At 34.2% G+C, this 16,735-nt stretch overlaps 3 protein-coding genes across 3 annotated transcripts in view; all 3 read left to right on the forward strand.

The window, feature by feature from the left end:
• The window catches only part of LOC123717947 (gastrula zinc finger protein XlCGF26.1-like), a 49,390-nt gene extending 46,798 nt beyond the window's left edge, over nt 1–2,592 (forward strand). Inside the window, exon 5 of the mRNA XM_045674226.1 lies at nt 1,032–2,592. Coding sequence (XP_045530182.1) covers nt 1,032–2,020 — 989 coding nt within the window. The 3' untranslated portion in view covers nt 2,021–2,592. The remainder of the gene's footprint in view (nt 1–1,031) is intronic.
• A 542-nt stretch (nt 2,593–3,134) lies between these two features.
• LOC123718202 lies at nt 3,135–5,783 on the forward strand. The gene is made up of 4 exons (XM_045674643.1): nt 3,135–3,162; nt 3,915–4,049; nt 5,018–5,201; nt 5,563–5,783. The coding sequence occupies exons 1-4, from the start codon at nt 3,135–3,137 to the stop codon at nt 5,765–5,767; spliced, it is 552 nt and encodes a 183-aa protein (XP_045530599.1). The 3' UTR covers nt 5,768–5,783.
• Nucleotides 5,784–6,286: 503 nt separating this feature from the next.
• On the forward strand, nt 6,287–14,924 carry LOC123718141 (gastrula zinc finger protein XlCGF26.1-like). The gene is made up of 5 exons (XM_045674553.1): nt 6,287–6,589; nt 7,977–8,112; nt 8,360–8,416; nt 8,938–9,000; nt 12,696–14,924. Exons 1-5 carry the CDS (start codon nt 6,440–6,442, stop codon nt 13,820–13,822), a joined length of 1,533 nt encoding a protein of 510 aa, XP_045530509.1. The 5' UTR covers nt 6,287–6,439; the 3' UTR covers nt 13,823–14,924.
• The last annotated feature ends 1,811 nt before the right edge of the window (nt 14,925–16,735 follow it).

Below are 16,735 nucleotides of genomic sequence, written 5' to 3' on the forward strand. Positions count from 1 at the left end.
GTATTTATATAAAGCGTTAGTCATTGATACGGGATGAGCCGCAGCACATCTTTATTGAATTTGCGTCGATGCGCAGATGTCAGTGTGAACTCGTTGACAGTGTCGGCTCTTTCTTTGGCTTGGGCCGTCACAGGGTGGTCATTCGCCAGAAGAACACGACGGAAGCTCTCTGGAGTGAGCGAATTACGAAGAAAAGATAACCTAAAGTGTTTCATTTCAAGATTATAGTAACCACTTACAGATACCGGCAAACTTCTTAAGCATTAAACAAGGGAGTGGGGGAAAGTTCGAAATCGTAAACAGCGCGGGACGCAAACGTCAACTGATTTACCAATCACGCGATCGACACGTCAGTCCCGAATTTTTATAAATAATATTATAATACATTGTTTGTATTTTTTGAAGTGAAACTTCTTTAGGCGTATGAAGGTCATTTTTTTACGGATGAAATGAAATAATAATAATATTAGCGTCACGAAGATGTGCAGCGTTTTTGTCGTAGAAAGGGAGAGAGCGATTGAGAAAGAGAGAAAGGTCAAACGTCGTAAAATACAAGCTATTGGTTGATGTATTCGTTTAATATTCTGTCGCATAACGTCTTGTGCAGTAAACGCAGATTTTTTGTTTATTTATATTATCATTAGGACGTATGCAGTGTGTAAACAGTGTATACAAATACATGAAGTGATCATATACTGGTACATGATCATCTATTGGGGAAAATCTTTACCTATTTGAACTTATTACTTGTCACAGATTATATATATATGTAATCTGTGTAATAACCCCTTTGCTACTAAATACTCTTTGAACGTTAAATAATAACGAACATGCAGGTTTTCGTTAGGTAATAAAAAATATCATATTTTCCTATTTGATATTATTTATGATTTACTACAATTACTATGCGTAAATTAAATAAATATATAACGAATTATTCTGTTAATGAAATTGTCCCACAATTTTAGAATAATTAAATTTTATTATTAATAATGATGTTTTTTATAATATTTTAAAATATTTTTTCACAGATACTCCAGAGAGAACAAAACCGATAGATCGGCGTGGTGGTGCCCCGTTACTGAGGGAAAACTCGCTAAAGCTTCTCGCAAACTCAACTATGGTTATATTTCAATGGAATAAAAGCCGATATAGATGTTTTTGCTGCAAAGAGCCGTTCCTAAACATAAATCAACTGCGCACGCACACTGACAAACACACTATTCAAGAAATCGAAAAAATAATTATATCTCAGCAAAATAAACTCATTAAAGTTGACATATCAGTATTAAAATGTAACAAATGCAGTAAAATTTTGGAAGATTTAAATGAATTATGTTGCCATTTAAAAGAAAACCATGGATTTGTGACGCTTAAAGACAATTTGATTGTGCCTTTCAAAATCGAGAGCTCAGGATTACAATGTCAGATCTGTTTGCAAAGTTTTAATTTATTTAGGTTATTAAATATACATGTAAATAAACACTATCAAAATCATGTTTGTCACATCTGTGGTGCTGGTTTTACGAATCTAGTATATTTAAATCTGCATAAAACGAGAAATCACCGCCCTTTTCGATGTGCTCAATGTAAAATAGATTTCAAATGTCGTATTGACAAGCGGAAGCACGATGTTGCCACCCACAATATTAAACTAGAAAGAAAAACAAGATTCCCATGTCCATATTGTGATGAGCGATTTTTTCAGGAGAATTTAAGGGTTTTGCATTTAGTTGAAAAACACGAAATGGAGAAACCGGATCATAAGTGTGATTTGTGTTCAAAGACTTTTGTGACTCGAAGCCTGTACAATAACCACGTTCGATACGTACATTTGAAGGAGAAAAATCAGGAATGTGACATATGCCATAGTGTTTTCTATACGAAATCGGACGTAACTAGGCACAGAGTAACACACACAGGCGAGAAAAAATTTAAATGTAATCTGTGTAATAACCCTTTTGCGACTAAAGACTCTCTCAGGCGACATGTTAAAAGAACGCATGCAGTTTTTCATTAAATAAAATAAAATATCGTATGTTATATATATGTTAACCGTCTCACCCCTGAATATTGAATGTGTAGTACGACCACTTGATTCAATTTATATTGAGACAGGTATCGTGATATGGATCGCGAAATTTATTGACCGTCTCAGCCTTGCCATACAGTTTTTCATTCAATACATTTGCCTACTTACAAACGATATTTATTTACTCGTATAAAATAATACTTAGGGGCTGTCCATTAATTACGTGAGGTTCGAAAGGAGTGGGTATAATAGTAAGATATAACTTTTTTTTAGTTCTTCGTCAAACGCGTGATTTCTAAACCGAAGAACAGCTTTTAGTGTAACCGCGACTCGCCGTTGCCAGGCAACGAACAAAATACAATATATTGTTTTCGCTTGATTACACCATTCCTTTAATATTATTTAAATGCAAAAACAACTTGCAATCTTTCTGTTTAGAATTGTTTATCATGGTCCTTTATTTCCTAGAATATGATGAGATTATATATTACTTAAAATTTTTAAGATTCTTTGTAGGTACTAAAAAATACACATGATTTTTGGTTGGCGTGATAGTTTGAAACATCACCACGTATTACGGGGGGGGGGGGGGGGGTAAAAAATGTTAAATTAATATAGTGATTAATGGACAGTATGGACAGTAATAAACTATAGGCTCCCATTAGATTTTATAGAACAGCTTTTTCCGCTGATGTCACACGGATCATCCTTCATAGGCGATTTAGGATCTCCGCCTTCAAGTTGTGGCTGCCCGACTCCATACGTTTGGCTACCTCCCATCATCTTTTAAAACTCTTGTGTAAACATTTCTTAACCATATCCTATCGATCAATCGTGACTTGTGTAATTATTGTATTTCCTTTTCTTTAATATTGAAATTCGTGAGATTTGCTTTTTCATTTTTAGTTTATTATTAATATTTTTTTATATTACTTAAGAATAAGTTTATATATTTTTTGATATAACATTTGGTTTTGTACTTCTTGTGCCAGGAAGAGATCGCTTGTTAGCAATAAGGCCGCCCGTTGCATCCTTTATAATTTTTATGTTTTGTGTTATTTGTAATGCAACGAACTGTGAATAAATTAATAAATAGAAATAAATGGATTCAGATGCCCGTGGATATTCAGGTCGGTTGAAGGATCCCATGCAAATTGCTTGCCTATTTTGGTATGATCTTTGAGGCCGTACATGTATTACGTAAGCAGATTTACTGCAATTTATCCCCCCCCCAAATCCGCCCCCCCCCCCTCTTCCTCTTGTCAAAGTAAGCAAAGCTCTCAAAACGAATAGTACATAAACGTATTAAATTTGTATAGAGCATTAAGCATAGACAATGTGTGGGTGAGATGTGGAAAAAGGTAAATAATTACTGTTGATGTCATCACCAAATAAGAAAATCAAAGACCTCCCCCCTCTGGTGCTTACGTAATACTTAAGTGGCCCCATTTTCATGTAGGTCCGTATTCCCGTTGGTTTGAACATAGTTGCTAGCAGAAAAATTAGGAAATAATTATTAACAGTGCAAATATTTTTTAAGCTATGTAAATGGTAAAGTGTATCTTAAAGATTGTTTTGAAAATTGTAAGATTGATTAAAACTTGGCATAACACTGGAAGGGTAATTTTATTTGTATCTAATGCATTTTATTTATTATCACTTCGTTGCAGAAACATAATTGAATGAAATTGCAACTGGCAGCCTTATAGCTTTCGAGCAATCTCTTCATGTAATTTTGTCAAAGGCCTATATTATATGGTACTATTAGTTAGAGGGAAGAAAATGAACAGCGTCTTCAAATCCTAAGACGGCTCTCTATTAGCACAGACTCCAACATAATTATCAGACTTATTGTCACTGTGTCTACGCTGGTAACACTAAGTAAAAATAAAAAATAAAATCTTTTTGACACATTTGGAACTGTCGCGAAATTTTACAATGGCTAAGGAAAATAAGAATTTATACGCAATTTGCGATCATATACATAGAACTAAACCAGATGTTCAGGTCACTGAAGGTATATATTAAAAATTCGAAGTCAAAACAAAATCAATTTGAGTAATATCTATTGAGACTGAACATTTAATAATAATAATAATATAGCTTTTTATTCAGTTCCACTTAGTACATAAACATAGTTAATTATATTAAACAATTTTTAGTAGGTTGAAAACCTTTTCTAATATTTGGATCTTGCTTGATTTCTGCAGATCTGTTTGTCAGTCGGCAAAGGCCTCCTCTAACCTCTATTTGTCTTTTGCCACTTTGTTCAACATGACGCCTGCCACTTATTTGATGTCGTCTTCCCATCTTTTTTTGTGGACTTCCTCTGCTCTTTTTGTAGAGTTGCGAGGGTCTTCCCTAGAGTAGCATTATGTCGCTCTTTTCACTTGTCACTTTAAAGGAAAGGACTATGCTCAACGTTACAAAAAAATCAGACAGATTGAAAAACCGGGTAATAAGAGACAAGATTAAATTCATAAACATTACCTCCAAAATACGATAAAGCCATAAATGGCGATGGGCTGAGCACATTATTAAATAGGATATATGAGGATATATTTCTTGTTTTATTCATAAGTCTTTATTGACGGTGGTATCGTCTCGACCCGACTGGACTGTACAAACACAGGGCAGTTTTCAACTATGAAAGTGTACTATGGAAATCGCTGTTGGAAAATATCGAAATGTATTTTTGAATGAACCCCCTCCCCCCCATTCAGGAGTCGCTCTACACCAGTCGGTGCCGCAGCCAACCTAAACGATGGGCTTATTATTATAATATTGGCTTGGGCCATTTTTGTATTCTGGCATATTTCCGTACTCTCCATTCCTTTTCCGCCCTAGGATTTTCCAAGCGTCGTTAGCGTCAAAATCTTACTGCTATACGATCAAATCTTGTGAGGTTTGATTGAATAACAGTATCTATATATGTATTGTTATACTGCTTGGATAATATTGTTGAACCCCAATCGTTAATTTTAGAAATAGCCAAGGAGATCGGGAGTAATTTTCGCACACTACCTGCATTTGAGAAAGGTCTCTTTGATTACGTCTATCGAAGACATTATTCCATTGAAAAGAATGAATTGTTAAAGTGCCGTTGGCTACAGTACAAGAAACATATTGAAGATCGCATCTTCGCGCCATTTCAGTTTCCCTGTATACGGTTAGAATTTTTTATACTTGCAACATTAGCGTTAGGTCTGTTATGCGTAATTCAAGAATAATTTACCTACGAACATTTCGGTCAATGTCAATAATTACGAGTGGCGGAAAGTTTCTTGTCAGTTCTTCTTGCCCGCTTTACGAACTTCTAATAGACTTGCGAACTTCTTATAGACTTGCAAACTGGTAATAAATGTAAATTTAAAATTAAGTTAATTTCTTTTCTGACGTTAAGTGTACTTATAAGATAAAGTTATTTTGACTATTTATGAAACGGCGTAGAAAAAAATATGTATAACAATGCTATATTATTTTTCTTTGTTGGATATTAGAAGTTTGAATAAGTTAAAATAATTTTCCAGAGACTTACATTTTCATAATGGCACCATTCGATTTTTACCATCTGAATCAATATATCGCTACCCTGAACACAAAATGAAATTGAAACCTGGCCCCGGGGTTGACTTCCGTGGACAAATGCCAATACCTCAAGAGCTTCTTATGAAACGGGGTACAACGAAGAAAGATAGCGTGGTTAAGAAAGAAAGAAAGAAAAAGTCTAAATAAATGTTTATTAAATATACAGTTATTTTTATATTATTGATGGTAAAAAAAATAACATAATATGGTCACCCATGTTGCAATTACTGAAAATGTCTGAAAACGGCAAAATCACTTTTCCAGTTCTTGTCAGCTGCATTATTTTAAAGCAGCAGTTATCTGACGTCATCACATTAATGTACAATTACAGTAAGGTGGAGCTTAAAAAAAGGACGTAAGTATTAACTGGTTAACATAATTTGTTATTCAAAAATTCTAAAGCTACATAACAAGTAAGCTCTATAAAATTGTCGTCATATAATGTCATATTAATTTTAAAAGGTAATCTAACCTACTACACATAGGTGATGTTAATATAACGAAAGAATGTCAACAGTTTAAACTATAAAAGATAGTAAGTTAAAATACATTAAATATACTTGAATTTTGTTTCACGACAAAAACGTTCGTCAGACGTCATATCTCTGTGGTACTCTGTCAGTGGCAACTATCAATATTGAAGTCTGAAGTCTGAATATCTAAAAAAATGGCCTTGGTCGCAAGTTGCGGGTTGTTTTTTATTTATTTAGTTTTTCAATTTTCAAAGAATTACGGAATCTTTATAACTTCTAATTTATATGCAAATTATGGCTTAGAAATAATCTAATACGGTTGTCGGTTACAAAACGCTTATCCATCATGGAAAGCGGTATAATGGTGGAGACATTACCATTATTTGGTAATTGTTGTTTATGTTTAAAACTCGATGTGGTTAAAAGCATGTTAACGCCAGATTTAAGAGAAAAGGAGAGTTATTCCGAAATGCTGCTCAAGTGTTTTTCTATAGATGTGAGTATATATTGTTGTTATTTTATAAACTTCAGACCTACGTATCTCCCGATTTGTTTTATTTAACACTTCAGTTACGACTTCAAAGAACTGAGTGGTAATATTATTTCTGGTAAGGTTTATTTACAATTATTTAAAAGTTCTATAACGATTTATTCTCTATACAGATTATAGCTAACAACGTACTTACAATCAAAATATATGTACCAAATTTAAAACAAAAATTACAATAAAATAACTAGCAGAGGTATATGCTGAAGATGTCCTTCATTCAAAGCATGTTAAATATTGATGAATATTGATTCATCTTATGAAAAAGATCTGTATTTTCCAATAGGAAATGTCTGTCCACCAAATTTATATTAAACTGGAAGTAGAACAAGGACACTTTTTTGTAATTAAAATACACAATGTATATTTTAAATATATTAAACATAATTAATTACTATTTTTATGCATAATCTATAATACCTTTGTTGTTGTCCTATATAGCTCTTTTTGTATTCTAGTATGTTTCTTTATATAATTCAAAGTAAAACAAGTACACTTACAAGTGTCAGAAAGGAAGTTAAATGAATTCTAAATTTACATTTACTTAATTACATTAAAATAAGTATATCATATGTTGTCTCAATGTTAGTATAACTGTGCCACTTTTTATTGTGCATAAAAGAAAAAATATCATGTTTATAATAAAAATAAATTATTATTTACATGTATTAAAATAGTTTATACCCATATGTATTACTTTAATAAAATTAGCACATGAAAGAAAGAAGGATTGTTTAAACCTGCTGGCAAAAAACAACCTAATTTCATATATTTATATGTATAATGTATGTGCTGCATCATCAGACAATCTCTGTGCCAACCTAATAATACAATCTAAATTCTAGATAGAAAATATGTCTTTAAGGTATTATTCATTCATTAAGGCACTGAGATTCATGTCCCTGAGAAGTATATATTTTTACATTGGTTATTGCTATACATTGCACATAAATTAGTAATTTTAAGATAGTTGTCTTCAAAAGAAAAAATAAATTAGCTAATAAAAATTTATTGGAAATGCTCAAATCACCTTATTAATATTATTTTTATTCTCATACCTGTACATTGTTACTTGACTTAATAAATGCTATTTTGTTTCAATTTTAAATTGCAATATATATCCACTATACAAATAAAATGTAAATTTCTGAAGTCTAAAGTATTTTTAGAAATTTTAATTTCACATATTTTTAAAACATTATAATGCAACAGTTTTGTAATTAATTAATATGTATCAATGTCTTTGTAGTAATAGATTAGTTTTCAGTTATATTAAACATCCATTAGCACAAATATTTCAAACCCACGTGCAACACTGGGACATTTTCTTTTTCAGATATCAATTCTTGATTTAGAAGACACAAAATGCCTTATCTGTAGACCATGTATAGACCAATTGGGAGCTTGTGTTAAATTTAAAGAACTGGTAGACACTTCGCTGAAGTCGTTGGAAGCAGCAGCTAGGATAAAAGGTATGTATATAACATGGAAAGGTACACAAATTTTTATATGAATATAATTTAAATGAAACCGCTGTTACTTTGTCATTTTTTATCTATTTTATTTTTTGCCAAGTAGACAGGATGTGTTTCGGTTACCGGGAAAGTATTTTTTAAACAGAAGTTTTACCCAATACATATCGGGACAGTCATTATGAAGTGTTTGGTTTTTATGTTTTATAATTTTTATTTTATAGTCATGGCATGATTTTTGTTTCAGAAGCAGATGAAGACTTAAAAAAGGTTAAGGAAGAAATATCAAACGATGATGCAAGCGGTAAGTCACTAAATAAACCGGATTTGGATAGATACTACACAATTGGACAATTTTTTTTAAGTGTTGTTTACAAACAACATGATACATTGCATATGTATCTGATAATGAGCTTAAGTATGATGATTTAAATTTACTAATAATAAAAGCAGAAACCACTTGTTCTCGTTTTGTTTGTCATTGAAATATTTTAACCAACATCAAAATACCAAGTTGGTTATTTATAGTTAATTTTTAATAATTTTATATAGTTTCTCAGTGGGACAAAACTTATTATTTTATAGTAATATCAATCATATCAATTAGTTTTTAAATTGAAATGATTAGAACTAAAGTTTATTTATTAATAGTTGTATATTAAATCTAAAACCGTCCCATTTATGTATATAATAAACAAGCTTCTTCAAGAATCTTCGAATTGAAACGGAATGATTGCAAATCTGAATAATGTAATGTCCAGTTCACAGAATGAGCTATGCTTAGTCTATAATTATATATTATAATTAACAACATATTTCTTTCAGATGACGATATACTGTTATGTCATTTCAAGCAGGAGTCAAATGATAGCAACTACCAAGATGAATGTATGTTTTTTTTCTATTATGAGAAATTTAAGTATAAATTTTGTCTAATTTAATTAAAAAATCAGTATTTGTTGAAAACATGGATGAATGGATTTGATTCCCTGAGTGACCTCAGAAACTTAGAAAGCTCTAGAATTGCTTTTTTATAGTGTAAACTCTATGTTACATCCTTCGATTTAACGACCAACTTCCTAAAGTATCGAAATCAATTGGCTTTGGTTGGTTTATAATAATAATAATGTATTGCAAGAATATGGTAGAAAAATGTGTAATGTTGTAGAAGTTCTTATATTCTGCCAGACGCAATGGCGCGCAAATTTTGTCTTTAAAGCAGTATTACATTTTATATTATTATTCATATATGCATATCAAATGTTATTAAATTTATATCAACTACAGTGTCTCACGCAAATAACCTTTTATATAATCAATTTTTTCTAAAAGCAATACACCAAATCGATTTTTAAAGACTCTAGTCGGAAGATCTTTTAATTCTTTTGGTAAATTATTCTAAACCTTAATAGCTATACATTTAGTTTGTCTTCCAAATGATACTGTACAAAGCATTAAATCCACTTCCAATAACAACAATTGAGTTATAAAGTACTTTCAAGTTGCTAAAGTAAAAACTGCGCAGCTGTGTACGTTCTTTTGTCTCTATTGTCCGAGCCCGCAATAAACTTGACTGCCGGCATCATGCATACGAACTTTCTAAGAGATTCCTGGTTTTGTTTGCAAATTGGCATTGCTTTCACGTATACTATTGTAGACTAATAAGTACGGGTCAAGGATTATACGTTTTTCTTCACTCTATTTAAGGACAATTCTCTATAACGCCATACAATGCAGTCCCTTCTATGTCGTTATATAGAGTTTAAACTATATGTCGCAGTAAAGTAGTTAGAGAGTTAATTGAATCTCTAGACAGTTTATAAAAGTCGATATTCAATCAAGTCGCTAAAGTTCCGTCAGACAATTGATTGAACGAAACGTTTAACGAGTTTCCTAAACGTTCCTAGGCAACAACACTAACCTAACCTAACTATTTACAATAAAACAAAACACGGAATTTCCAAGCTCTCAGTTCTTCACGATCACACCGAAATAACAATAACAAATGAAATAATCATGGCGGAGTCTTGTTTAACATTGTTAATCAACTCGCTGGCTTTCGGTCAGACAGATAGTTAACGCGACGTTGCTTTATTTAAATCAAAATGCTAGCGACTTGATTGAATATCGACCTTTAACTGTCTAGAGATTCAATTAACTCTTCGTTTTTTTATAAAACGGGGCAAACGGGAAGGAGACTTACCTGATGTTAAGTGATACTGCCCATGGACACTCAATGCTAGAGGGCTCGCGAGTGAGTTGCCGGCCTTTTAAGAATAGGTACTGATAGGACAGGGGACAGGAGGCTCACCTGATGTTAAGTGATACCGCCGCCCATGGACACTCAATGTCAGAAGGCTCGCGAGTGCGTTGCCGGCCTTTTAAAAATTGGTACTGGTGGAACCGGGTATAGGAGGCTCACCTGATGTTAAGTGATACCGCCGCCCATGGACACTCAGTGCCAGAAGGCTCGCGAGTGCGTTGCCGGCCTTTTAAAAATTGGTATTGCTGGGACAGGGGACAGGAGGCTCACTTGATGTTAAGTGATACCGCCGCCCATGGACACTCAATGCTAGAGGGCTCGCGAGTGCGTTGCCGGCCTTTTAAAAATTGGTATTGATGGGACAGGGGACAGGAGGCTCACCTGATGTTAAGTGATACCGCCGCCATTGAACACTCAATGCTAGAGGGCTCGCGAGTGCGTTGCCGGCCTTTTAAAAATCGGTACGCTCTTTTCTTGAAGGACCGTAAGTCGAATCGGTTCGGATATACTTCAGTGGACAGCTGATTCCACATGGAGAACTCTGATGTAACTACTTAACTGCGACATATATATTTTAAAATATATGACACCATCTAAGCTACTAGTAGTAGCTAAGACGATGTAACCAAAAATTCTCAAAAACTACTGAACCGATTTGCCATATATACCTAACACTGAACAGTTAATACCTTTTGCGAATTATTTTGATACCGCGTTTTATAAGCACTGAGCGCCATCTAACGGTGATGTATCGAAAACTATTTCGTTTGTGTTAGTTGCTGACAGTGTAATTTTTAGAAGTTTTTTTCATTATCTATATGTATAAAAATGAATCCCTATTTCACTTGATCACGCGTCAACGGCTGGACCGATTTCGCTAATTATTTTTTGTTGTCTTTGTTAATGTCAGAAGAAGAAAAAATTAAGAAAATTGCAGGGAAAATTAGAAAATTTAAGAATACGATTTGTTACGATCGCAAATTTTTACAATTCAAACTTGTTTGATATAACCTTACGACGTTTGACATAACATTGACACAATGCTTGCTGCAAATGTCGTCAAAGAGGGATGTAAGAAAAATTAGCCAGAGTTATTATATTAATACAATACATATAAAATAATTACAGTCGCTAATTGTTTGTGGCATTAATCAATAATGTTACAAACAGACCTATTTATCTACCTACGCCAGAAAAACAAACAAAGAATGTTATCATAAAGCATTTTTAGTTAATTATACCAATTCGAAATCAATATTCATAGTTAAGACAGGACAACGTCTGTCGAGTTAGCTAGTTGTCTATAATTGTAAATGTGTATCCAACTCTTTATAAAGTATATATGTACCGCAACACATGTTTATATGTTTTAGAGCTTTTCAGTAGGCATATAGTCGTAATTTCACGAGAAACAGTTATCATTAGTTAATGAGAAAAATTAAGTCCAAGTGAAAATAATTTATTTATTAGATCATTTTCATTCATTCAAATTACATGGCGTAGAACGGAAGAGAAGAACTGGCAATAAACTCTGTTAATTAATGTCGAACGGAAACTATCCGCCACTCTTTTAAGTCCCAAAATATAATAATAATCATTTATTTCCGGTTTTTAAGGATTACGACGTAAAATATCAGCTGTTAATGTTTCTATATAATAAAAATAAAAATAAAATCCAAATCGTCATGTAGAATTCAGCAAATATTACATCAATCAGTGGAGCTACAACGCTTTTTAGGTGTGGGCCTCAGATTTCTCTGTTTTTGTCAATCTAATAGGCAAGTTGGTGAGCCTTCTGTGACACACGCGATGTTTACCTTCGTACCAGATGTTATGCGTACATAGAAAGTCCATAGAGCCGGACTGCTCGGCCAACACTGCTCATACTCACAAAGTTGATCATTTTTATCGATTTTTTGAGCAGTTTTTTATTCCAATAAATAATATTTTGGTCGATTCATATTAAGATATGAAGACATCTAAGGATGATGTCTTAAATAAATAATATAAAAAAATCAATGGCTCTACAATGCTTTTTAGGCCTTGGCTTCAGATTTCTGGATCTGTTTCATGATAATTTGTCAATCTAATACGCAAGTAGGTGATCAGCCTTCTGTGCCTGACGCACGCCGACGACATTTTGGGTCTAAGGCAAGCCGGTTTCCTCACGATGTTGCGATTGTTAAATACGCACATAGAAAGTCCATTGGTGCACGGGGATCGAACCTACGACCTCAGGGATGAGGAATAATAGCAATATTTACACTAATTATATATATTTAAGATATTTTAACAATCTATTTTTATGTTATATATTCAGTTTTGGAAAACGGCATTCACAAAGACTCGGAAGACGATACGCGGAAAACGAGAAAAATATCGAAAAAGAAGAAAATTACATATTCGTCCGTTTGTAAAAAGGTTGTGGATCTTGATGAGACGATATACCTTCTGAATGCTGGACTTTTTCCATTCAAGATGAGCAAGGACGACTTTTCATGCACCATATGCCCCGAAAAGACCACGACCCTGGAGGACCTGAAGACGCATATATCACAACACAGCACATCGAACATCGCGACGGCTTTTAAGAAAATGTCTCAGTCATCATCACAGAAATTCTCAAAAGAGAAGAATAGCCTCAAATGCAAGACGTGCGCGGTCGAAATCAGAAACTTCGATGATATGAAGCACCACATAGACGCCTGCATCCGCCTCGGATGCAGGTGGAACCAGCTTCCCTTCAAGCTGGAGAAGGACCAGCTCGACTGCCCCATCTGCAAGAAGACCTTCCTGAACTTCGTCACCTTGAACACGCATATGAACGAACACTACCCGAACCACACATGCGATAACTGTGGTAAAGCGTTTGCGTCCAGGTCCCGTCTTCGAGGACACCTGCGGACCCACGAAGTTGGCAGCTTTCCCTGCCGTTTCTGTGATCTGGTCTTCGATAAAGTGACGAAACGCGAGAACCACGTGTCCAAAGAGCACAAAAGCGGGATCAGATATGTCTGCAAGCGATGTGATATATCACTGACCTCGTTCTATGCCCGGCAGAAGCATTTGGCCGAAGTCCATAACGAGGAGTTGAAGAGATACAAATGCAAGGCCTGCACCCAGAGTTATATTACTCCGGGACACCTTTCGAGCCATGTACGGAGAGACCACTTGAACGAAAGGAACCATAAGTGTCCGAAATGCGATCTGGCTTTCTACACGCGTAACTCCCTGAAGATGCACATGATAAAGCACGACGGGGAGAGGATCCACGTGTGCAGCATATGCAGTAAGTCTTATCAGAGGATGAAGACGCTCAGGGAGCATATGCGGATTCATAATAATGATAAGAGGTTTATTTGCCCCGTGTGTGGGAGGGCCTTTACGCAGAAGTGTACGTTGAAGGGACATTTGAAAGTGCATCAGCGTACCAGTGAATGTGTGTGACGATACGAGACGCGATAATTTTAAATTGTATATAGTTTATAGGGAACAAAAAGCAATACGCGTGCAATTTTTCTATTCCGCAATAGAGGGCGTTATTTTGAAATTATGTTATATCTAAATATATTCAGTTTTAAAGAAATTTATTTATCTACTCCCTGTTAGATGTCGCTATATCAAAAAATCATAGTATATGTCGCAGCGAATGAGTCAATTAACAGCCTAGCCCTTTAACTAAACGGCGCCGTTTAACTAACGGCCTCAAAGATATTTAGCCGTAGCATTTGTTGCAACATTTAATAAACTGGCTGGTGGCCATTTGATTCGAGTGATCAAGTGGCAGAAATAAAAACACTGAAAAATCTGACATAAGAAATTCTTTATTTTGTGTATTTAAAATGTAAGTTAAGTAGAGTTTGTACGCCTACTTTCACTGTTACACTCTTCTGTACTATTTTTCATTAATCTTTGGAAAACATCATCAAACAATCACGAAATTCCCCGTATTACGTCGTCCACAACTGATCGTTTTTAAGGCAGTTTTTGCCACGCACCACTATCTAGAAGCAGCTGCCCACTGAAATATATCCAAACCAATTTGACTTGAGGCCTTTAACAAAAAAGCGTACCAACCCTTAAAAGGCCGGCACTTGCGAGCCCATTGGGTGTCTATGGGCGGCGGTGTCACTATACATCAGATGAGCCTCCTACACGTTAACCTGTTCTATAAAAAAAAAAACAGAAAAAATGTTGTTTGCCGACACTTTATTGACAGTTAGGGGTGACAAGTGGCAGAAAGTGTAACTAAATTGATTCAAGTTATTTGTCTAGCTATTTGATAAAATGGCTGAATATCATTTAGGCCGCTAATTAAACGTCACTGTCAAGAGACTAGGCTGTTAATTGAACGGCTATTTAAGCTAGTTGGCTGCGACACATATATAGCAAGACTGTTTTTACAGATTGTATGAAGATTATTACTCTGAGTTTAGACGGTTTTGCCTAAATCTAAATTTAATATTTTTGTAAATAGTTTGGCCGCCCCTCGATAGATGGCGCTCAAACAAAGCAATATGTATACATTCAAATTAAATGTAGATTTATTTCTGGTTATTTTATTTTTATACCTATTCTTCCTGAAGCTTAATGTGGATGCGTGAGTCAACAATAAGGTACGTCCGAGACCTGATAGTACACTAATACATTTTTAAGTAAGGAAAACATCACGAGGAAATACTTGACTTAAACTAAGTTACAACAAATAAATCGAACCGCTACAACCTTTTAGGTCTGTGCCTCAGATTTCTGTATATTACATGATCGTTTGTCTATCTAATAAGCAAGTAGGTGATCAACCTTTGCCTGACTTACGTCGTCTTTGATTAAAGCAAGCCGGTTTCCTCACGATGTTTGCCTTCATACGTACGAATGTTAAATGCGCACATAGAAAGTCAATTGGTGCACAACCGGGGTTCGAACCTCCGAACTCAGGGATGAGAGTCCATTTACTGTTATTTATGCTTAAATTAATACAGTACTTGCAACGAGTTTTTTTTAAAATAATTGTTGTCCGTCGCGCTTGTAACGCTCGAGTGAATGATAATGCACACAGAAGTCCACATGCAGAAGATCGAACCTACGACCTCAGTGATTAGTGTCGCTCGTTGAAGCTACTAGGCGAACACTACTCATAAACTAAGTTACAAGGCTTACAGTTTTCTTGAAAATTCCGAATGCTAATTGCATCAAACAAGCATATCGAATTCGATAATCTTGACAAAGAAGGATGAATCTTGATATAATGAGCAAAAACTTTAGTAAGCAATACCTCATCTGGTTCTTAATGTTTTATTTATAAGATTCAGAGTCCAGACATAGTAAGTTCATACTTAGTCAACGTCAAAAATCATTTATTCGTATAGGTAAAACAATGTACACTTATAAACATCAAAGAAATATACATTAAATGCTTCTAATTTTACATTTACTGCCAGTCCGCAAATCAAGGACGTAGAACGGAAGAGAAGAACTGGCAATAATCTCTCCGCCACTCTTTTTAATCGTCAAGTTTTAATATTATTATTTAGATATATACGTTTTTGATACACAAAAAAACTGATCACCGCATTTAAAATAAATGCATTTGAGGCAAAGAGCTTTGGTCGCCAGTGTATATTTCTGAAGTAACTCCGGCTTGCTGGTTGATGGCATTGAAACTAATCCCAGGTTCGACTTATAGCAGTTTTAGTTCAAACTAAAAATTCACTTATACACGTCAACAGATGAGATGTTAAATTGATTCTAAATTTACATTTACTAAGTCAAGAGAGTACATCGGGCAAGAAGAACTGGCAATAAACTCTCCGCCACTCTTTTTAATCGCTAAGTTTTGTTTGAACTGGAGCAAATCAATTCCAAGGATTAGGATCATTTAAATAATCGTCAAATAGAAAGTTTTATTAAGACTAAATAGTTTCTAGTATAAAAATACAAAAGAGTTTTTTATGGGATACTTTGAAGTACTGATTACTAATCAAATTATAATGCATTTATGTAATCTGTGTATATGTATTTGAGTTTAGAATAATTAACAATTGAATTAAAATGTGAGTGGGTTTCGTCTAGTCATATCTTCCTTCGAAATTTAAAAATTAAAAGTCCATAAAGAAAAGCATAGATTTAAAAGTCAGTGATGACGTCGTTGCATCATCACAGATAAAAATAGCAACAGATATTATTGAGTCAGAAATATTTTGGTCAGTGTGTGACGTCATTTAATCCATAGAGTTACGGGTTATTTGTTTTAGGTTGTTAGTAGTGCATGCCGTTTATCTGAAACATAATAAATTTAAAATAAATAGCCTATGTTACTCAGATATAATGTAGCCTGCTAATATTTTAAAATAAGTCCTGTAA

Source organism: Pieris brassicae, chromosome 14 (assembly GCF_905147105.1).
Source record: "Pieris brassicae chromosome 14, ilPieBrab1.1, whole genome shotgun sequence".
NCBI classification, from domain to species: Eukaryota; Metazoa; Arthropoda; class Insecta; order Lepidoptera; family Pieridae; genus Pieris; species Pieris brassicae.

Bases quoted from the DNA above. Each gene is read 5' to 3' on its own strand.
- LOC123718202 (XM_045674643.1), top strand. From the start codon at position 3,135: ATGGATTCAGATGCCCGTGGATATTCAG. The intron at 3,163-3,914 runs GTCGGTTGAAGG...GGTAACACTAAG, and splicing joins AGATGCCCGTGGATATTCAG to TAAAAATAAAAAATAAAATC. The intron at 5,202-5,562 runs GTTAGAATTTTT...ATAATTTTCCAG, and splicing joins TTTCAGTTTCCCTGTATACG to AGACTTACATTTTCATAATG.
- LOC123718141 (XM_045674553.1), top strand. From the start codon at position 6,440: ATGGAAAGCGGTATAATGGTGGAGACATTACCATTATTTGGTAATTGT. The intron at 8,113-8,359 runs GTATGTATATAA...TTTTTGTTTCAG, and splicing joins AGCAGCAGCTAGGATAAAAG to AAGCAGATGAAGACTTAAAA. The intron at 9,001-12,695 runs GTATGTTTTTTT...TTATATATTCAG, and splicing joins TAGCAACTACCAAGATGAAT to TTTTGGAAAACGGCATTCAC.